This window comes from Lipotes vexillifer, unplaced genomic scaffold (assembly GCF_000442215.2).
Source record: "Lipotes vexillifer unplaced genomic scaffold, Lipotes_vexillifer_v1.1 scaffold109, whole genome shotgun sequence".
Classification (NCBI taxonomy): domain Eukaryota; kingdom Metazoa; phylum Chordata; class Mammalia; order Artiodactyla; family Lipotidae; genus Lipotes; species Lipotes vexillifer.
This window is the reverse complement of record NW_006790015.1, coordinates 2,025,675-2,048,849: the sequence shown is the minus strand read 5'-3', so window position 1 is coordinate 2,048,849 and position 23,175 is coordinate 2,025,675. Positions and strand designations below refer to the sequence as shown.

The window sequence follows — 23,175 nt, the reverse complement described above, 5'->3', positions numbered from 1 at the left end:
TTTTGTACAATGTCTTCAGTGACCTTGTTAAATTTACTTATTTATTCTAATAACTTAGCTGTATATCCTTTTAGATTTTCTAGGTAATCATGTTCTCTGCAAATAATAAAGTTTTCATTTTCCTATCCAGTCTTTATACCTTTTATTTATTTATTGCACTGGCTAGGATCTCCAGCATAACAGTGAACAGAAGTGGTGAAAATGGCCATCCTTCCCTGCTTTCAATAGGTCATCACTGTGTATGATATTTGGGGTAGCTTTTTTATGGAGACACTTTATCAGATTAAGGCAGTTCCTCTCTATTTTTTTGTTTCCTGAGTTCTTATCACAAATGGATGCTGAATTTTGTCAAAAGACTTCTGTGCAACTATTGAGATAATCATATTTTTAAATTCTTTCATTCTGCTGATGTGGTGAATGACATGATTTATTTGGAAATGTAAAGTAAACTTACAACCCTGGAATAAACCTGATTTGGTTATGATATACAGTTGGCCCTTGAACAACGTGAGGGTTAGGAGTGCCAATCCCCTATACACTCAAAAGTTCTCATGTAGCTTTACAGTCAGCCCTCCATATCCACAGTTCCACATCCACAGATTCGACCAACCATGATCATGTAGTGCTGTATTTACTGGGGGAAAAAAAAAAAAAAAATCAGTATATAAGTGGACCCATGCAGTTCAAACCCCATGTTGTTCAAGGGTCAACTGTATCTTCCTTCTTATATATTGCTAATTTGATTTGGTAACATTTTGTCCAAATTTCTTTCTTCTATGTTTGTGAAAAACTTCTAGTCTGTAATATTCCTTTATTATCTGATTATGTTAAAAATATAAATTACAGTTTTCTGGTAAACTTCTTGAACACATTGACACTTATTTTAAATTCTGTGTCTGACAATGTCAACATCTGGTTTCTCTGTTTCTAGTGTCTGTTTCTAGCATCTGTTTTTTCTCTTGATAGGCCTGGTAATCTGTGATTGAATGCTACACTCTGTATAAAAACCTACAGATTTTAAATGAGTCTTTAGTTTCTGGCAGGCAGTTAAAGAGGCTTATTAATCCAATCAGTGTTTTCAAGCCTGGCTTTCAGTCTTTGTAAAGATCATCTTGGTCTGTTTCCATCTTTATAAGGTTTGGTATAGTCCTTCAGCAGTCTCAACTGAAAACCAATTCCATTCCTCCCCTTGTAATCTCCCCAGCACCATAAAACTGCTAAAAGATCTATTTAGTTAGCCTCTTGGCTGCTACTTTTTGCTTGGCTTCTCTCAGACTACTTAGAAATTGGCATCTGCTTCAAGAAACAAAACAGCTCAGACTATTGGGGTTTCTGTTCTGCCTGTCCCTTCTCTGTAAGATATGAGCCCCTCCACACCTACGGTCAATTAATCTTCGACAAAAGAGGCAAGAATATACAGTGGAAAAAAGACAGTCTCTTTGGCAAGTAGTGTTGGGAAAGCTGGACAGCTGCATGTAAATCAATGAAGTGAGAACATTCCCTCACACCATGCATAAAAATAAACTCAAAATGGCTTAAAGACTTAAATATAAGACATGACACCATAAAACTCCTAGAAGAGAACGGCAAAACATTCACACCATGCATAAAAATAAACTCAAAATGGCTTAAAGACTTAAATATAAGACATGACACCATAAAACTCCTAGAAGAGAACACAGGCAAAACATTTTCCGATGTAAATCGTAGCAATGTTTTCTTAAGTCACTCTCCCAAGGCAAAAGAAATCAAAGTAAAAATAAACAAATGGGACCTAATCAAACTTATAAGCTTTTACACAGCAAAGGAAACCATCAACAAAACTTTTGAAAAGACAGCCTACGGACTGGGAGAAAATATTTGCAAACAATGAGACCAACAAGGTCTTAATTTCCAAAATATACAAACAGCTCATATAACTCAATAACAAAAAAACAAACAACCCAATCAGAAAAAGGGCAGAAGGCTTAAACAGACATTTCTCCAAAGAAGACATACAGATGGCCAAAATGCACATGGAAAGATGCTCAACATCCCTAATTACTAGGGAAATGCAAATCGAAACTACAGTGAAGTACCACCTCACACCAGTCAGAATGGCAATCATTAAAAAGTCTACAAATAATAAAAATGCTACAGAGGGTATGGAAAAAAGGGAACCCTCCTACACTGTTGGTGGCAATGTAAATGACATGCAGCCACTATGGAAAACAGTATGGAGATTCCTTAAATAACTAAAAATAGAGTTGCCATATGATCCAGCAATCCCACTCCTGGGCATATGTTCAGAGAAGACTATTTTGAAAGGATACATGAACCCCAATGTTCATAGCTGCACTATTTACAATAGCCAAGACATGGAAGCAACCTAAATGTCCATCGACAGATGAATGGATAAAGATGATGTGGTGTGTACACACACACACACATACACACACACACACAATGGAATACTACTCCGCTATTAAAAAAAAATGAAACAATGCCATTTGCAGCAACATGGATGGACCTAGAGATTATCATACTAAGTGAAATAAGTCAGAAAAAGACAAATATCATATAATATCACTTATACATGGAATCTAAAATATGATACAAATGAACTTATTTACAAAACAGAAACAGACTCAGAGACATAGAAAACAAACTTGTAGTTACCAAAGGGGAAAGCGGGGGTCAGAGGAGGATAAATTAGGGATTTGGGATTAGCAGATACAAAACAGATAAACAACAAGGTTCTACTGTATAGCACAGGGAATTATATTCAATATCCTGTAATAACCTGTAATGGAAAAGAACATAAGTATAACTGAGTCACTCTGCTGTACATGTGAAACTAACACAACATTGTAAGTCAACTATACTTCAATTAAAAAAAAAAAAAAAAAGATCTGAGCCCCTCAATTACCAGCTAGCTCTCTCAGTAGCAATGGAGTCTCACTCTTGCTTGGCCAGCCCTGTGAGACTGCCCAAAGCGTTCCTCGGCAGCTTTCCTGGGCAGCTGCTTTCTGCTTGACTTATTTACCTTTCTCCCTACACCACTTACAAATTAGAGTTGTCTCAAAAATAAAACCAGAGTAAATGCTGGGCTCACCTTATCCAGTCTCCTTCCTCTCATAAATCGTGGCCCCTCAAGTACTGGCTGTCTTGGTAATTTTCCAATACCTTCAAACAGACTTTGGGGCTTTTTTCAATCTAGCTTTTCTTGTAGTTCTCAGCTGGTCTGGGTCTGCTGTAAGCCAGTTAACAATTTTTGGATATGGTCTATTTTCCAATTATATTTTTATTTAACATGATGGACATTTTACGGATTTTAGAGAGCATGCCAAATACTCTCCTTTTTTTAAACGTAAAAACACTTTTCCATGCGAATAATGTCAGTAAATCTCTAATCTACTTGGAATTTATTCTTATACAGAGTGTGAATAATAAATTTAACTTTATATTTTTCCATATGGCTAATTAGTCCAATAGCATTTATTAAAACATCTCTATATTCTCCACTGAATTGAAATGCCTTTATATTAAAATAATTTAATATAAATGTGCAATTTACTGGACTTTCTATTTTATTTTCTCACTTATTTTTTAATCCTTTAGCATGTATTTTCAGAGTCTGCTTTAAATTCTTCTGGAACAAGAGCATGTTTAATTGAAATGAAGTTATATAATCGAAGAAAACCTAGATGAAATTGTCTAAAACCAGAGTGGGAGAACTTTTTTGTGACTCAAAATTCAGATTCAAACGGCAAAAGACTGATAAGTTTGACAACATAAAATAGAAAGCTTCTGTATGATTTTAAAAAACATACGCACACCAAAAGCAAAGTAAAAACGACAAATGAAAAACCAAAGAAAAAAATACTTGCAACTGATAACAAAGACAAAACTTCTATAAAGAGCTTCTAAAATAAGAGGAGATAAAAGACCAATAAAATGATTTTTTAAATGGACAAGTGATATGACCAGACAGTTTAGCTCACAGAGGAGAAAAATGGCCCTTTTTAATAAACATATGGGTTAGGAGAAGAGAAGAACCCAACAGAAGAATAACAGGAGAGCCAGCAAGGGCAACCCAAGCACAGGGAGGTCGGCAACATCAAATATGGCAGAGGATCCGACAAAGATGAGGACAGAAAAAAGCCCACTGCATTTGGTGCCTTGGGAAGTCACTCGCAACCTCCTACTAAATTTCAGGACAAAACATTTCAGAGATTAAGAGCATCCTCAAGTTAATTCAGCCTAACACTCTTATTTCTTTAAATAAATAAAACCAAAGAAACGTTAAGTGGGTGGCCTAAACTCCCGTAGCTAGTTATTAGTAGACCGTAGACTTGAACACGCTCATTTTCACAACCACGACTACCTAACAGGCAGAAAGCATGAAGACCAGAAAAGAGGATTCTTTTACTTCTCCTGAAAAATGTTCTGCTGTTCATTCTTGCATGTCTCACCCATGCACGTGGTGAGCGACGATGAAGTGAGCAGGCACTATTTTTCCCATTTCGCTGACACAGAAACTGAGGCCCCGTAGCCTCAACTGCTTTGCTCAGACCCACAATAAGTAGATATGCTAGTAAAGCCAGGTACTGACATCAGTTCAGCAGTTTGTTTTGTCAATACAACTCTGAGCATTACTTTCTTCTCAGAAAAGAGGAAATGAGATCAAAGCAAAGGCGTACAGCACAAAGCTTTGCACCCCTACTTTCTCACTGCAACCAAACAGTGAAGAAGCAGAACCACACACAACACAAAGCCTTCGAAACCTCTACTGAGTTGTCCGAGCCCTCATGAGAGACACTATCCCCTTTCTGAGCGGCTAACGTGCTTTGTCTGAACCAAGGAAGTACTCTGGCCTTTCAGTAAAAATGATCTTTACCTGATACTGCTTTGGGGCCTCCCACATTTGAAAAAGCTGAGATATGGCACCACTGGTATGAATTACTCCGCCACCTTCAGGTTGTGCTGGTGAGTCAAAGTAGGGGAGATGAGAGTTTCCCTCTTTCCGAGCCAAACAGGGCTTTTTCTTGTAGTAACTGAATGACTAATCAAATACAGTAGTATACAAGGCTGATGCTTATTTACTCAAGTAGCAGACAGTTTCCTGTTATAAAATGGATTCTGGAGAAAGCAATCCGTGCTCATAAGTTCCTAATAAAAATAGGAAAATGTCTATTCCTACTTCCGCCAGACAACAACCGCTGAAGTCTTCCAGAAACTTTATAGAGTTGAAAGAAGAAATACCTGTCCATATGCCATAAGGTCTCAGATCACAAGCTAGTCCCTGGGCCATGTCCTTTCCTTTCTTAGTTTATCCTGCACTAAACAAAACTGTCTGGAATTCATTCTTTAAAGGTTTATTTATGGTACATAGAGACTGTTTATGTGAAGCAGCGTATTTGCCCACTTCCCTCTTGGGACAGTGTTTAAAACTACAGGGATATTTCCCTCTCTGGCACTTTCTGAAATACAATTAACAATACTGGATCTTTTTTCCTTTTAACAAATCTGGTTTTTATTTAGGGAGGGGAGGAAAAAGTAAAGGGTCTGAAGTTTCCCAACAAATTATTTCAAGCCTTTGAGAAGACAGTTTTAGGCTTTTTAAATAGTGTCTTTGTTTGAAATTCCCCCTCACCCCCACCCTCTTGCTCTCTGACCATTAAAATGTGGGTTTCCTTCCAAACTAGATTGCTCAATTAAAGCCCTTCTTTTGTAATACCCCAATGCTCTAAATGGAAAAAGGGCTGCTGTAGGCCACCTTATGAAACCTTTTAAAGGCTCCTGGACTCTTTTGATCTTTAAGAAAACCGAAAGAACATATAAACTACCTGGCACTTTCAATATTATTCTGCTACTCTCTAACATGCAAACTTGGGAGAATAATGGCGAATGGGGGCGGCGCGGGGAATGCCGTGCTTTCGTCTCTGCATTTGTGAGATGGAACTATTATCTCCCCCTTCTTCCATCACAGAGTAAGGAATCCAATTGAGATAGCAGATGTGAAACTGCTTTGAGTCCTTCTGAACAGACACTCTATCTGGCAATAATGTACCCTCGGCGTAAACCTGAAGAGACTTCCCTCTGAGACTTCTGACAGCCTCGCTTCTGGCCTGGAGTCAAGAGAATCGAGATAATTATGCCTTCAATACCAAAGACATGGTTACCTTTTAGTCAGACTCTCATGATTCCTGCTCTGGGACAGGACTCCATTTCCTAAGCACATACTTTTAGCCGTTACATATTCATCTCTAAGAGCAGACTGCTCTTCCTAAGAGCTACTAATAAAGGGATATTACTCTGTTAGAAAACTATTTGAATAAATGACATTATTTTATGAGTCCCAGACTCCTCGAGGAGAAGGCAAGACACAATAAAATGGTGACTTCTGTAAGCTGAGAATTTAACTCTGACGTCCCAATTCCCAGCACCCTGTTTGAAACATTAAGGTGCCACATTCAGGGTGTCCCCCGCCCCACACCCCATAACGTGGCTGCTCCACTGAATCTGTTTAGCAATCATTTGAAAAACGCCTTGAGAATGTTCCTTCAGTAGAGCGCCAAATGAAACACTCAACCTAAACGACTCGCAGTGTGTTGCATGCAGTGTGTTGCATGCAGTGTGTTGCATGCAGGGCGAGCACGCAAGCCTCAATGCCAAGGAACTGGGGGCCTGAAGCTACGTCAACTGCAGAAAATCGCACTGCATTTGTTAGTCTGGGGGGAAGTCTTCTACCAGGAGCAATTTGGAAGGAACAATTAGGTGTCTGTGTTTCTTAGTAAGATGATTTAGAAAACAAGAAGTCCTTCTTAACTCTCAGGAAATGCTCGACATTGGTTTGTTGGGTGAGTGCCAAGTGTTCTGGGGGAATATATACTTTATCAAACAAACCCATTCCAAAGGGTCACGTAAGTCAAGTGGATACTTGTGGATATTAGCAAGATAGTGGTTTTCCCATGTTTCCCCCCCCCCCCCACTCCCATGCTAATTATAAGTATCTTTAGTCTCCTGGGAAACGTGAAGTTAAAGCTAATTAAGCAGACAGGACAGTCCATGGAGAAGGCACTGTTCTCAGGATGGTTGCAGGAGCTCCCCGGCCCCGGCCTGCATTCCCAACTACTCATCCCGTTTGCTGCCTTAATGAGGCAGTCACCCTTGCCCTGTCCTTACCCAAAAACGGTTTGATTTGGACCAGACTACTGTCTTGTTACCTATAAGTCTATTTTAGAAGTTGTGAGCTGGCAAATTGTAGGCCACATGAGGCCCACACATGTGTTTTGTTAGGTCCACAAGGCTTAAAAACAAAAACAAAAAAATTCAAATCGGTTGCCAACATTTAAAAACCAGGAGATTCCACAAAAAAATCCAGATTTCCGGCTTCACTTTAAAAAATCCGAAGACCTGGCAACACTGGGTTCACATTCCCCCATTAACAACTGGCTGGAGCTGAGCTGCACTGGCCCCGTCAGATGAAGAGTGCACACTCTGAGGGCCACGGTGCCCCCGGGGCTGCTTCACCCACTTCACTGCTGGCACAGTCCCTGCAGGCATGGAAATTTATGACTCCAGGTTTATTACTTATTTGTCCACGTCTCTAGCTACTCCTGTTCAGAAAGAGAGACCACCCTGCAGCATCTTAAAGGGGGCAGCACGGGGCAGCGGGAAAGCCTTCGACCGGTGGTTAGTGGGGAGGTAGATGCCCTGATACCCATCTTCAAGTGCAACAGAGGAAGAACCAGAAGTAAGGGGCGCAGGCTGCAGGGAGGCAGATGTAGACTCCGCCTAAGGAAGGACCTTCCAACAATCACCTGGGTTCTACTCCTGCTCCAACTGCACAGGCTTCAGTGACAAAACACTGTGAACTCCAATATCCTTGTTCATCAAGCAAGGGGATCATTAAGGACTCACAGAGCTCTAAAATCCTCTGCCTCCTTATGTTCTAAGGGACAGCACAGCATAGGGGTAAAATGTACATAAACTTTAGAGTCAGATAGGCTTGGATTTGAATTCTAGAAGCATCCCTTAATTTTAATAGATTTTACTGCAGAAAATAAAGATGGTATTCAGACTGTATCTGTCAAGTGCATATCCAGATGCTCTGTAGGAGTGTCCCATCCTGATATGGTGGGTAGGGGAGGCCACACCTTGGTGGGTAAGTGACCGCGTCATCCTTGAAGGCAGTAGACATTTCCACCGTCAACCATTCAAAAAGAGGTGAGTACTTAGGAGGCGAGAAGGAGGGCAGGCAGGACTCGGGCACAAAAAGAAGATATTGTCTTGGCTACAGCTTTTCTCTCGAGTCTGGGAGCGGCCCTAGGAAAGGAGGCTTTTACCTCACTGAGATGAGCCAAGAGCTAAGCAGAGGGCAGATGGGGTTTTATGTAATTCTGTGTTTACTCTCTTTTGTTACTCTTTAATCTTTAGCAAAGTCATACTTAAACATTAAAAAAAGGAAAAGAAAAGAAAAGAAAAGAAATATACAGTTGACCCTTGAACAACACATTTAGTTTGAACTGCATGGTCCACTGACATGTGGATTTTTTCAACCGTTTACTCGGATGCAGAACTGCACATAACGGAAGTTATATGCAGATTTTCAATTGCGAGGAGGGGTGGGTGCCCCTAACTCTCACACTATTCAACGGTCAACTGTACATATGTACATACACGTATGAGTCGATAAAAATTCTCAAAAAAGAAAACCTGTAAAAATATCTGCTACAAATGATGATGCTGGACGGAAAAAGCGAGCGGTAAACACACGCATCCTTTTCCAAGGAAAAGTCATTTTTAAAACTTACCCAGCTAGCAGCTCACCTTGAGATCCAGTGGTAGCTTGTTGGAGGTGAACACGCTCAGCTTGATCTGGGGGATGCTGATTTTGAGATTTTCAAAGTAGTATCGAATTGGCGTCCCACCTTGCTCAGCTGTCTTTTCGTGGAGGTTTTCATCGTATTTTTCCACCTCTGGTACAAAGGTAGAATTGTTTTCTTGAAAAATAAGTTTCCTCTGAAGTCTCATGATTCAAATACTTTCGTTCACATTGAAAAGAAACTCACAGAAAAATGTAAACGTCTATTTGTCTAAATTTAATTTTTTAGGGCCCAGTAATATGTACAGTATCCTGATGCCATTTCTTTGTAAAAGTAGATCTGGTTCATGTTGCTGACCCAAAAAGTACAATAGCTTAATCTTTTGATTTGCGACTCTATTACCATCTGGGAGGTATCATCCCTGGAAAAAATAATCCAGGTGGGAAAGCCAAAGGTCATGGGTGTGCTTGATGGCGATGCGTTTTCTAGAAACCATGTCGTTATCATTATTATTATAAATGACCCAGATTATCTGAATTTATTTCAGAAAATGATATCTAAATAAGTACTTGGAGTGTAGATTAACTGAATCATCATGCACAACATGACCAATTAAATGATGAATCTGAGCGAAACATAATGCCTTAAAAAGAAACAGGCTGCAGGCTATAAAGAACCAACATCAGGACAAGTGGCTCTCTCTCCCAAACAGTGGACATCATTTAAATAGCAGAGTGGAGGCCGATTTCTCACTTGTTACCTCATGAAGTAAAAGGGATGAACACAGGCTAAAACACAGCAATGTGGTCTTCAACTTGATGCTGTCCCCACACCCATCTGGGCAGCTTATTTGCACTTGGATTCATGTGCTTTTAGAAATAAAACCAAAGAGACTGTACATATCTACACATCAAACAAATTTATACTGTAAGCTTTTATATAGTTCTATTTATAGAAAGAAGGGAATAGGTTAAAAAAAAAGAAGAAGATACCACAACAGAGATAGGCTTATCTGTATTCAGGGAACAGGAATAGTTATAGAAGGCAGAGGAGATTCCTCACTGAAAGGCTGGCAAGGATTTTACAAAAGAGTCTAAATCCACTAGACAATGCTTGGGGAGAAATTTATTTAGAGCAACTTACAAGAAAAGCGTGTCCAATCAAATTTAAAGTAAAACTTCCCAGGAAGGTACCAAAGAGAACAGATACCTGGCAGGCAGGCTCAAGTGGCTCTCTGAACACAAATAAATACTGGCGTTCTGACCCAAAGTGGAGAACGCAGCACTAAACAGACAGGATCTGCTCCTGATCCCAAATACACTTAAAGCTTAAAGTCTAAGTCTGGGATAAACAGAGCAAAAATATTTTTCTTGCATTGTGTGCGTGTATGTTCATATGTACACACGTCCCCAGGGGTTTTTTTCCCCCTTTAGCCTACATGGGCAGATGAACATTAAAGGTCTCTATCTTATCATTTCTTTAGGCTCAGTATTTAGTTTAGTCTTCAAAAGACTAAGAATTACTGACTTCTTTCTAAGCTGTATAGACAGTCTAGCAAAGGCCATGATGAGGCATCTAAAATAAAGAGACGACAGCTACATAATTTCTGTGGCGCTGCTGGAAAATTTAGGTCTTTCAAAAGCTTATCCTACTCCCCTCTCCAAAGAAGAGTAACGTAACTAGAAACCTTTGTAATTACATTAAGGCATAAGGGTATGGATGTGAAAAAAAGTTAAGGAGTTGAGACGAGCCAATTTTTTTTCCTCAGCTAAACCAAAGGAACTGCCGAAGGGATTTCTGATTCTTGGCCCTGAATCTGTTTAATAAACAAAGGTTTAGCTGGTTTTGTTAGGAAACAAAGCGGTTTGCTAAATGACTAACATCATTTCTGCCATCTTAAAGCAGATGAGTCAAAAAACATGAAAAAAAAAGAGGAACAATATACTGCTTCCCAAAAGCCTGCCCCTGGGTATGCTGGGACACCAGAGGCCCTTGGAGCAGCTTCTTTCGTACACAGATACATCTCAATACCTGTCAACGAGCAATACTTAGAAAGAGAACTGAACCACAAACCTCAGCTTCCCAGCTCAGACTATGAAGTGGACAGGGAGCTTGCCAGGCATTCAGGGGCCACCTATTTTCACAAGCAGACTAAAAAATGCCACCCTTGGGCCAATTCCCAGATACACACCTAGAACATTCGACATTACCTGATTCTGCCTGATCGTAGCCAAAGAAACTCAGCAGCTTGAGGAGCAGTTTCTCCTCAATTTGTACCGTGAATCTCTGAGCCGTGACCATCAGATGCTAGAGATAAAGAAATTCTGATTTACAGTGCGAATGCCAGAGGAACTCTCATCCGCGCCCTAAGAAGGCCCCTGTGATATGGCGTGGTCTCTTTACTTATGTGATTTCATAATCATACTGCCAAATTTTTTCTGGCTCATCTCTCTCTACATTGTTATAATGAATCAAAAATTCCAGAAGATGTTTAGTAGACGATTCACCATCCTATTGCTTGGTTCCCAGGGCATCTGTGTCTGGTTAGTCAGGATTACACGTTCAGATGCACGGTGGTATATGGTACTGAGCTCACATGGACAGCAGCTAGTTTAAGGAGCAGAACTGGGCTTGTGAATTTGAGGGCCACAGGCAGGCTTGACCCTACTGGCGCTGGTGACAAAGGACCAGAAATATGAGAAGCAACGTCTTAGCTCCCACTTTTCCAGAATTTGGTGTTGTAACGCTAGCTTGTACGTGAAGACTTCTCCAGGAAAGAAAGTTTATCACTTCTGAATGATCTGCTTTTAGTAAATAGTGTGGCAGCTTACAGAGGAGGATGCCTGTCCCAAGGTCAGGCCCCTCCTATCCCTTTTCCAGTAGTCTTGGATTATTATTTTTTTAAATTTATTTTATTGAAGCATAGTTGATTTACAATGTTGTGTGCTAATTTTTGGATTATTATTTTAATAATATATCGAGATCGTGCCTGGTCACGACCAATCTAGAAGGTGCTATACTTTCCTGCAAAGACTTCACGCTGACGAATACAGACTCTGGCCCCTATGGATTCAGTACTGTTGCCTGCTGAATCATCGACAACACAACTGAGAATCTGAAGTTTTAAGAGGAGTTTCCATCAATTCCGCTACACAACACATCGAGTCGCTTAGTGCCTTACCCCCACTGGACTATTTCCATCCACAGCCTGAACTGCTGCTCTGAGCCTTGGCTGCGAGAGGACAAATCAAGCCCACCAGCCTACCTTGTAGATGTTGGTCAGCGCACTCTTACTGGGGAACTTCACCGTGTTCACTTGCACAGCAGGGCCTGTCTCAATGACCTCATTCTCATTGCTCAGTGGAGTCACAAAGAGCATGAAGGGCTGCGTGGTGCCAAGGAGCTGATTGTCCACCTAGGACATGAAAAAGCAGCAACAAAAACAGACAAATTGCTCAGTTTTCATTTTTACCTTTAACTAGCTCTCACAATATGCAGGTCATTCAGAAAGTACTTTTGGAAAAATATATTCTCACTAAAACCAGCAACAATAATAGCAATAGTGAGGAGCTATACTTCACTTGGTGAGTGCTGTGTGCCACGGACCGAGCTGGTCCCCTCACAAGCATTATCTCATCAAGTCCCACAACGGCCAGCCTGTCCAAGTTATCAAACTCAGGGCTCTGCTGCATCCTCACCACAACCTCCTGGGGACCATCACCGTCCTCATGTCACAGACAAAGAAGCTGAGAAGAGAGCCCCCTGCCTAAGGGTGTACACCTAGTCAATGACAGAACGAGAACTTGACTCCACTTCTCTCTGTCCCCAAAGCGAACGCTCTCAACCACTAGGCTATCAATGCTTCTCCTGCTCCAAATTCCCTGAAGAACTCAAACGAGAGAATCAGTAGCAGATGGCTACCAAATGGGCACAGTTGCCCATCCTAAAGTCAACTCCCTTCTAGGAATGGAGTGACGAAAGCAGTGGCACCGGGGACTGCTCTATTCATCCCCCACATCAGCACCATCACCGAGAACACACTCTCCACACTCAGGTAAGTTTATGGACATCCGGAGGCTCACGGCAGGAAGCAAGCATCTTTACTTTGTTTTACCCTAAAGGCCCACACTAGGAAGAGGAAAGAGGAGAGAACATGTGCCGGGTACCCCTAAGCATACTTCCTACACATCACCTAACACATCCCTCGCTACAACCCTAAAGGTTAAGTGTTATTCCTCCCCATTTTACAGACAAGAAAACAGAGAAGCTTAGAGAAGTTAAAATTACTTGCCCACATTCACAAGGTATAATAGTAAGCAGGAGAGTTGGGATTCAAATGCAGGTATCTCGAGCATCAAGCCCTTGACCTTTCCATTGTATCACATGGGTTCCCACAGAACCATTTTGTACAGTCGCTGCAGATGGTCCTTCTGTTGGCTCTCAAGGTACAGCGAGAAGGGCGAGGGGCCTAGAGCACTTCTTCTTGCTTCCGCTCTTGCCTCCTACCATGTGCTCTCTATACAGCAGCCAAAATGATCTTTCAAGAACACAAATCATGTCCCTCCTTCCTGGACACCCTGCAGTGGCTTCCCTTTCTCCTAGGACAGGACAGCACTCCTCAGCACAGCCTCCAAGGGCCCACCTGATCCAGTCTCACTACATACCATCTCCTCCAGGCTCGCCACCATGCCTGCACACAAGCCTCCCCATTGTTGCTCAAAGATGGGCAAGCCTCTCCTCCCTCAGAATTTTCCGGAACATTTTCCCCCTAGTATACCTTTTCTCTGGTTTTCTCGTTCTATTCTTCCAAGTTCGGCTCAGCTCCCACTTCCTCAGGAAGACCCTCCTAGGCCACTTTACCTAAAGCAGCAGCATCCCTCTTTATTCTCTCACAGCAGCTACCCCAGGTTGGAATTATTTATTTGCTCGCTCGCTCACTTATTGGCTGACTTCTTCCCTAGTCTGTGAGCTCAGAGAGCAGAAACTTCATCTTTTGAGTCATGGTGGTATCTCCAGAGCCCAGTGCCATGCCCAGCACACAGATGATAACTCAGTCAGAATTCACCCAGTAAATGAATCACCTGTCACCCCCAATAGAAATGACAATAAAGTCTCACCTTATTCTGACCTCTTCTTTGTTCTTTCCCCAAACACATTTGATACAAGTGTACTAACTGCGAATTTCTGATTCTTGTTTTAGTCTCCCAATTAGATTTAGACACTCCCTAAGGGTGGGACTATATCTTCTATTCTTAAAAATTCTTCCTCATAGCACTGTAATCACAGTAAACTCTCAAATCTATTTATTTTCTACAATTTACAGCACACATGAAATCAAGACGTACTACAGGAAAGAAAAAATCTTTTTAATTACAGTAAAAAGTCAATGAAATTGACGAACAGCAAATGATTCCTCGGATCTTCTCTGTAAGATCAAAAAAGAAAGACAAAGAAATAGAGGTGCAAGATATTAACTTTTGATCCTCAAACAAATGGGATGTCATTAGCCTGAACTCTTTGCTATTTGTGATATATGATGAAAGAAAAAATTCTTCTGAAAAGGGGTTTTGGCATGATAATCCTTTAACATTTTCTTGTAGTGTGGATCTGCTGGAAATGAGTCCTTTTAGTTTTTGAATGTCTAAAAACACCTTTAATTCACCCTTGTTTTTGAAAGATATATTTGCTGGGCACAGACTTCTAGGTTGGCAGCTTTTTTTTTTCCCTTTCAACACTTTAAAGATGTTGCTTACCATATTCTCACTTGCATTGTTCCCAATAAGAAACTGGCTGTCATTCTCACCTTTGTTCCTTGTGAAGAACGTGGCTTTTTTAATATGGATGCTTTATCACTGGTTTTGAATAATTGATTATGACGTACCTTGGTACAGTTTCCTTCGTGTCGTATGTGTGGCAGGGCAGGGGGGAGGCGCAGGGGACGGTGTGAATGTGGATTTGTGTTTGAGCTGCTTCTGTGAGTTTATAGTTTTCATTAAGTTTGGAAAACCTATGGTCAAAATCTCTTTTTTTGAAAAAAAAATAAAATTGAATTTAATTCATGATTTTAAATTTTTTTTAATGTTTATTTATTTATTTGGCTGCATCGGGTCTTAATTGCAGCACATGGGATCTTCATTGCAGCATGCAGGATCCTTCACTGCAGCGCACGGGCTTCTCTCTAGTTGTGGCACGCGAGCTCTAGAGCACGCCGGCTCAATAGTTAGGGTGCACGGGCTTAGCTGCCCCTCGGAATGTGGGATCTTAGTTCCTGGACCAGGGATCAAACCCACGTCCCCTTTGTTGGAAGGCGGATTCCTAACCACTGGACCACCAGGGAAGTCCCTAATTCATGACTTTTAAAAGTTATTCATGATTTAAAAAAAGAAAAAAGGCAGACATTTACCTAACAACAAGAACAAAACCCTCTAACAAACATAATAAGTACAAAATTCCTTCCAATTTTTTTTTTTTTCTGTCTCCTCCTCTCTGTCTCTCCTCTGGGGACTCCAATTATCCATATATTAGGTTGCCTGAAGTTTTCTCATAGGTCACTGATGCTGGTCTCTTTGTGGGTTTTTTTTCCCCTTGGATTATTTTTCTCTGGGTATTTCAATTTGGACAGTTTCTCTTGTTATGTCTTTAAGTTCACTAATCATTTTTTCTGCACTGTGTCCTCTGCTACAGATCAAATCCAGTGTTTTTTCCATTCCATTTTAATCTCTAGAAGTTTGATTTGAGATTTTTATATCTTCCATGTCTCTGACTCAACTTTTTGAACATGTAGAATAGAATAGTTACAATGAGTTTTAATGTCCTTCTCTGAAAATCCAAACAACTGTGTTAGCTCTGGGTTACTTCTGAATGATTATTCTCCTCATTATATATTGTGTTTTCCTACCCCTTTGCACACCTGGTAATTTTTGATAGGATGCCACACACTGTGATTTTTGCTTTGTTGGGCGCTGGATGTTTCTGTATTCCATTAAATCTTGAGCTTTGTTGTTCAGGGACATGGTTAATTTACTTGGAAACAGATTTGATTCTTTCAGAGTTTCCTTTTGTGTGACTGATTTGTTAGCTAGGTCTGGAGCAGTGCTCAGCCTAGGGCACATAGCTCACCACGGAGGCCCAAGACTTTCTGGAAGGCTCCTCCCAATGTCCCATAATTATCAGTTTTCCCAGTGTGGCTGGCGGTGAGCAGCCGGTGCTGTGACCGGTGCTATGACCCTTTCGGATGGTAGGCTCCTCTCATCTGTCCTTTGCTGACCATCTGCGGGGCCCTCTGCAGATCTCCTGAGATTTCTTTCTGTGCAGCATGCTCCTCCCAGGTCTGCTGTCCTATGAACTCTGGCTGCCTTGGTCCTAGGACTCTTAACCCTGTTCAGCTCATCCACTCTGCTGGGTTCTGTCTCAGTCTCTCCGCCTGGTGACATGGCCTGGAAACTTTTTCAAGGCAGCAAGCTGGGGTGATTGCAGGGCTCACCTCTTCTGTTTCCCACCTCTCAGGGATCACTGTCCTTTGTTGCCTGATGTCCAGTGTCTTGAATCTGTTGTCTCCTTACTTGATCTGGACTTTGGGGGTGCTTCAGGTAGGAAAGTAAATCAGGTCTCTGTTACTCCACCTTGGTCGGAAGCACAAGTCCACTTACCTTGTTTTTCTCCCTATGGTGAACTTCAGTTCCTCTAAATTATGGTTAGATGATTTCCGTTGTTTTCTCTATTGGCAAGATGAGGGACCATGGGTCACCTTCCTCCATGCCACCTTGACCAAGTTATCTAAGTTACTGACGGACTAGCTGCTATATTCAGAATTCTGCTCTACAGAAAAATTAGTAAGACAAATACAGGTAAAAGAATTCTTTTCATAGAACGATTTTCTGAAGACCACAAGAAATTTGTGCCAAAGTACTAAAGTTTTTAGAACATCAAACACTGATCTGGTCGGCTGTTCAGCACGAAGAAAAGGAGATCAACAAGTCCTAAGCGCCCCCCTCTCACCTGTACATCCCGTATGCTGAGTTCTAGCATATAACTGGTGGCCAGCTGTGTGTAGTGCACATTGATTCCCGTAAGACTTGCAAAGACCAGTTCTTCTGGGACTTTATTAATTAAAGACAACCCAATTCCACCTTCTAACTTCACAAGCACCTGAAAGGAAACCAAAATATGGCACACTGACAGTTTAAAACAGAGCTCAAGGTAGCCAGGAGAGGACAAGGAAATAAATGGCTTTAAATCCCTCTACTTTGCCTCTAAGCAGATGAAAACCATGTAGGAGCTGTATTACTCACCTTGACGGCTCAAATTCCATCATCTCACTAGAAGCCCTCCTCTCCAGGCACACTCCCCACCCCAACCAGAACTCCACAGTGATATGATAACACCTCTACCGGAGCACTGATGACATTCTGCATCTCATTACAGGAAAGTAATCATTTGAGAATCTTTGTCCCTATTTGAGAGACAAGCTCTTATTAAGTTACTGACCAAACTTCTATAACATCCAATACAGTGCTTTACATATAGGTGCTTTGTTGTTAAGATTACTGAATAAACATGGAATAATGTGCTTTTTCACACTTATCTCATGTTCCTTTCCACACTTTTCACTTTCTTTCCAATGCCCAAACAGGGCCAGGGAAACGAAGATGTCAGAGTCAACTGGGGCCAAAAAGATAAAACCTAGTTTGCTTATTCTCAACCTTCACTCCTATTTAAATTCAAATAATTTAGCTTTCTTTATTTTCATCTTACTGTAACAACATTTGTTACATTCTGATTTGACCTGAGCTGTCATTTAAGTAACATATTCACACATTCATGATGTGGTAACATTAAATACTATGAAGTAACACTGATACTTAGAAGTCACAGAGGTCAGAAAGAAAAGAGAAGGTCTCAACTGAGAAAACCAAAGAGAAAAATTCTAAACAAATGTGTAATGACGAAATGACCCTGCAGTAGCTAATACGTACTTCCAATTCCTGCTCTGTGTCTGGATTCTTTAATTTCTCCAGCTCTTGATCCGTACCAGGAAGTTCATCCACTTCGTACGATGAACGGTCATTTTTCCGTTGGGAGAAATCTGTTATCTGCGGTCAAATAAAACACTGTACTTACTAAGAGGGCTCGAACTTCCACTGCGAAACCCACTCCATACCAATTGTGTAAGTCAAAGTCACTATATGCTCAATAATCCTATGGAAGTTAATGGTTTCCAAAGCACTGCTAAGGTAAGATTTATATAATAATGAAGCAAATTTGGTCTTGAGTCTCTATGACTAACACCAAGCTGTAGACCTTGAGAGCTTCATACGGTGGGAGTTAGGCATCTGTAGGTGATCTAGAATTATAGCTCAAGTCAAAACATGCAAACCTCAGGATCAAGGCATTCATTTTTTGCCTTAAGAGAAAGGTGCTTTTTAAAGAGATATTGTGGATTATGTGTACTATCTCAGAGAATTTGCCGTTACACATCAACATCTTTTCTTTTTCCTTAACTCTAATTCCCCATGCCTGATAAACCCGTTATCTCCAGCACAGAACTCTCCCTGAGCTACAGACCCATACTTACACTGACTTCCGGACACCTTCCTGTAGATACCATACACTTAATAAGTCCAAAACTTAACTCCTCATTTCCCCCCAGAAGTCTGCTCTGTGTACATCTCCTAGTGATGGAGATTATCATCCTCCTAGCTGCCCAAATCAAAATCCTAAAGGCCATTCCCGACTCCTTCCTCTCTCTCATCTGCACATTCGAGTAATCACTAAGTCTGACTGACTCTGCCCCCTAACAAGCTTTCATTTCTATTCATTTCTCTCCAACCTCCTCCTCATGTCCACCTCCCTGCCATGTATTCTAGTTCGGGTCACCATAATCTCTCATCCAGATCCCTCCAAACTGGTCTTTCTCTGTCTCCAGTTTCACTCCGATTCTCCACACTGCAGCCAGAGTGAGCAAGTTAAAATAAATTTCTGATCGTGTCACTCCCTGACTCTTTGTTGCCATAGGAAAAAAACACAAAATCTTTAGCATGTATCAGGCTTTTAATGTTCTGGCCCCTGCTTCGGTCCCCTGCCTATTTCTTAGCATATTCTATGTGCCACTTGGATCACTCTCCTTTATCTCCAGGCCTTCAGTGGAGATATATAACTTCCCATATACATATAATTTACTTATTTTGTTTATTGCTCATGGTTTATCTACCCCACTAGAATGTAAGCTCCAAGATGGCAGGGAACTTTGTTTGTTCACTAGTCTAGGTTCAGTACCTAGAACCGTGCCTGGCTCTAACAGGGGCTCAGTTAATAACTGGCGAACGAATACTCTCATTCTTAAGGCACAGCCCCTCCACCTTTCCTTCGTGATTTAACTCCCGTCAGTTAACATTTCGATCTCAGCTTAAGTGCGACTTCTCTTAGGAAGCCCCTGCCAGTCTCCAACTCTGGGCATACAAATCCTTTCCAGATACGCCCCTTAGCACCCTCCACTCCTACTTTCATAACACAACATGTTAATTATCTGATTAGAGACTTCGTATATCTCCTTGTTGTCAATGTTATTAATATATCAATTATTTAAATATATAATAAACATATATGACGATTGATAATAATATGTACTGTTCCTGGCATTATCTTCTTTAATTCTTATACTTTTTTTTTTTACTCATTCTTTTTTTTTATTATGATTGGAGTAGAGTTGATTTACAATGTTGTTTTAGTTTCAGGTGTGCAGCAAAGGGATTCAGTGACACATACATATTTATCTTTTTTTTCAGATTCTCTTCCCTTATAAGTGATTACGAAATAATTCTTAGACTTTTTAAAAACCATCTCGTATTTTACTTATACTCTGATTCTTATAACAACTTTGTGAGGCAGGTCTCACCCCCACTTTATAAGGACGCGCCGTCCTCACATCCACACGGATATTTCAACAAACATCTGCTGAATGACCGACCACGTGGGGGCGGGGGGAGCACCATGAGACTCAGGTCAGTTCTTACGATAAATCATCACCTGGAGCGCTCTAGTTGGTCCATCTGGGATGACCCTGATGGACAACATTCCCGAACCAGGCCTCATTTTTTGGTTAATAAATTGTTGTTCAGGCGGAACTGGCCCCAAAAGCTCCATGGATGTGTCCGGACCAAGAACAACTTCAGCTCCGTCAAACAAACCAGAAAGCCCTCCTTTGGCCTACAGGATGGAGTAAAGATGTGTAAGAAAAGGCAAAGGCACTGACTTTGACAATTTAACATGTCATTTCAAACAAGTTACCAGATTTAAACTCTCTTCTGAAGGGTCATGGTCAACATATAGCAAAGCATTTACTGTTTTTTCAGCTTTACAGATGATAAAGAACAGGAGGATTACTTGGGCAAGATGGAAAGTTATGCTACGTGAATTTAGGGAATTCAAGGTAAGATAATTCCATGAATACAGTATATTAGTTTAGTAGTAACTTCTAGTCATTAAGATAAGCTTAAAAAAAAAAAAAAAAAAGTACCAAAAACCCTATTTCTCTGAGTATTCTCACTAGGGTTTGCTTCAAAAGCTGAAACATTCTGAAAATTTAAAAAGTATCACTATCACTGAGCTTTCCAATAAAAAGCAAATTCTGGAGTTGAAAACCTCCCCAAACAGGCATATGGCTGGACAATCAAAAATTCAAAATATGGTGCCTCTTCTAAAATGAAACAGGGAAATGTGAATGTCATCTGATAGCCAGTTATTCGGGCCTTTCGAGAAAAGTAACTTCTTGCTATATGCCCCAAGTAAAACGGACGTCTGCAGGATGATGCCTTTGGGAGAGTGAATACAGGGCTAGAGAAGATAATAGCTAAAGTGTCTAGATCCCCCTCTGTTAGTTTTTAAATAGTGAGTAATGAAAAGGAAAACTTGAGCTGGGTTTATAGGACAGACTTTAACATGGAGAAAGCTTTTATAACTGTTTTAAGTTTAGAAAGAAAGTGCATACACAGCCTTATAAGGGTAGTGTCAGAAAATGCTTTAATGCCTTCAATTATTCTATTCAGAATGATAAGATTGTAACAAGTTTATTTCCCTAACCAAAACACATTCTGCTCTGCTGAATACTGCTATTATAGGGTCACTCAGAGAAATGATGAAACAGATTCAAGAAACAACAAACACCAGAAAGGGATTTTTTTTTTTTTGGTTGGGTGGTGGGGGGCGGTGGGTTGGGCAGGATGCTCTAAGAGAATTGGAATTACATGGGCTTTAGAGACAAACCAGAAGTCAGGGTCAGACACGGAACCCAACAATTATAACAAGCCCTCTTTTGCCTCTAGAAGTCTGAATTGCATTGCTAATTGAAAATCACAAATCCATTCCAGATGTGTGCTTCATATAAGTAAGCAGCTTGTCTTTGATGAAAAAAGCTCAGGGCACGAGAGATAAAGAAAATAAATCTCACCAAACAGCAGTCAGAGGCTCCTTGCAGTTCTGCTCGCTCCCCCGGAGAACAGGCTCCCATTATGGAAGGACAGCCTGGTTTCCACCAGGGTCAAACACACTAAGAGCTCTCTAGATTCTGGGCCTGAAGTTCTAGTGTTTACCTTCTGGGTAAAGTCCCAGGCTGAGGCAGAACTGCACACACAGTCACACGTGCTGTTCTGCTCTATGCCCAAACCTCTGAGACACCTTCCTACCCACTCATCTCAGATCCATGGTCTCATTCCTGGCCTGAAGCCAGAAGGAGAGAAAATCCAAATTCCTGGAACTTTCCAAACACACATTTGCTTATAAAGTACCTGGGAGTTTTTCACGGGGTGGGGACTGGCTGACTTGAAGGCAGGGGAGACTGAACAGCAATCTTCATTTCGACATTTGCTACAACAACGAAAGGTTTATTTGGGGACCACTGAGAACGCAGAAGTAAACAGAATCTAGGGCATGCAGAGCCCATGAAGATTACTCACCATCTCATAGAACACTTTATAAAAGATGGTTTTAACCTCACAGGTCTAAAACTAACCCATCTAACTTAGTGGTGGGCTTTTAGCTGACATTTTGCTTTCCTTCTTCCTTTTTAAAATGACATATAGGTAATTTATCTCATCAAAGACAAAAAATCCAGATAAGCCAAGGGAAAAAAAGAGAAACCATCACTCAGAAGCAACCATTCCTAATACATTTCTTACATATCACCTTCAATAACATTTCCCGTGTGAATATGCAGAGATGCACAAAGTTTCGTGGTTTTCCTAAGATGAAATAATACATATTTGCATTGTAATTATTTTTTTCCCATTCAACATCTCATGTATATCCTAATTAAGACTTTGTTAAAAAAAAAAAAAAAAAAAAAACGCTCAACCACTGCTTGCTGCAACCGGGGATGTCAAAAACTACTAACCTGGACAACCAAACCGTGTGACCCACAGGTCAGTTTCCCTTCTCGGAAACTCCACGTCTGGGTTGTGCTTCGCCTGCGATCAGGCTTTCTTAGCATCAGCGGCTCGTATCTAGAAGAAAGGAAAATGCAACAAGTCCTGTGAGTCAAATATTTCAGGCCTGCAGAGAGTATCAGGATCGCGGTTTCACTCCTCTTCCTTCCAATATCCTCTGCCCTTAAAATCTAACAGGCAGTTAGCTTGAATCCTATGGCAGCCAGGTATCTCTCAATGAGCAAAGAGGAATAAAACAAAATGGAAAGCAATGAGGACACAAATATGAATACTTAAAGGATTCACAATTTAATACATATAACAGGGGTTCTTGTTTTCTCACAATGACAAGCTGTCATGTAGCACAAGAAAGGTTTTTTAAAATATTTTCAAAAATCCTTTTCTGTTTTATTTCCAAATACTTTTATTTTGTAATGGGTTTTAACTTGTAAGTCATCTAAAGTCATTTTGGAAGTAAACAAGGTATTAACTGAAAACACACTGATTTCATGGAGAAACTGAGGCACAGGCTAAGAACATAACTTATTCCAAGTTAAAGAGCTGATTTGAATCCAAGGAGTCAGTCATAAAAACAAATTTTTTTTTTTCCTGGCTTTAAAAACATGTATTCTTGTTGTAAAGATAATGGAACATTTTTTAAAAAAAAACTAAAGAAAAAAAAAATCACTTATAAATCCGAATCTCCATCCCCAGCCCCCAGTACAATAATAGCCTTGGTCTTTTGTCTTCCACTCCAGATCCTGGTGTCTAGGTCCTGCTCCTCCCCAGTTGTGGTTTATGTTCCACTGCTACACAAGCAGTTTTCTAAGTCTGTAGATGGTGGAAGACTCCAGGAGGTTTTTTCTCTACAGCTTTATCAGCAGTGATGAGATACTGGCAGGGAGAAGAGATGGGAGCTTCAACTCTTTCTATTTCGTAGCTCCAAG

At 40.8% G+C, this 23,175-nt stretch overlaps 1 protein-coding gene across 1 annotated transcript in view; it reads right to left on the bottom strand.

Moving 5' to 3' along the window:
• The window catches only part of VPS13D (vacuolar protein sorting 13 homolog D), a 242,824-nt gene that overhangs the window by 93,253 nt on the left and 126,396 nt on the right, over window positions 1–23,175 (bottom strand). The window contains exons 55-61 of the mRNA XM_007463189.1: window positions 22,198–22,306; window positions 19,836–20,015; window positions 17,786–17,902; window positions 16,809–16,958; window positions 12,076–12,225; window positions 11,021–11,117; window positions 8,815–8,963 (exon numbers count right to left, since the gene is read on the bottom strand). Of these exons, the coding sequence (XP_007463251.1) occupies window positions 8,815–8,963; window positions 11,021–11,117; window positions 12,076–12,225; window positions 16,809–16,958; window positions 17,786–17,902; window positions 19,836–20,015; window positions 22,198–22,306 (952 nt within the window). The remainder of the gene's footprint in view (window positions 1–8,814; window positions 8,964–11,020; window positions 11,118–12,075; window positions 12,226–16,808; window positions 16,959–17,785; window positions 17,903–19,835; window positions 20,016–22,197; window positions 22,307–23,175) is intronic.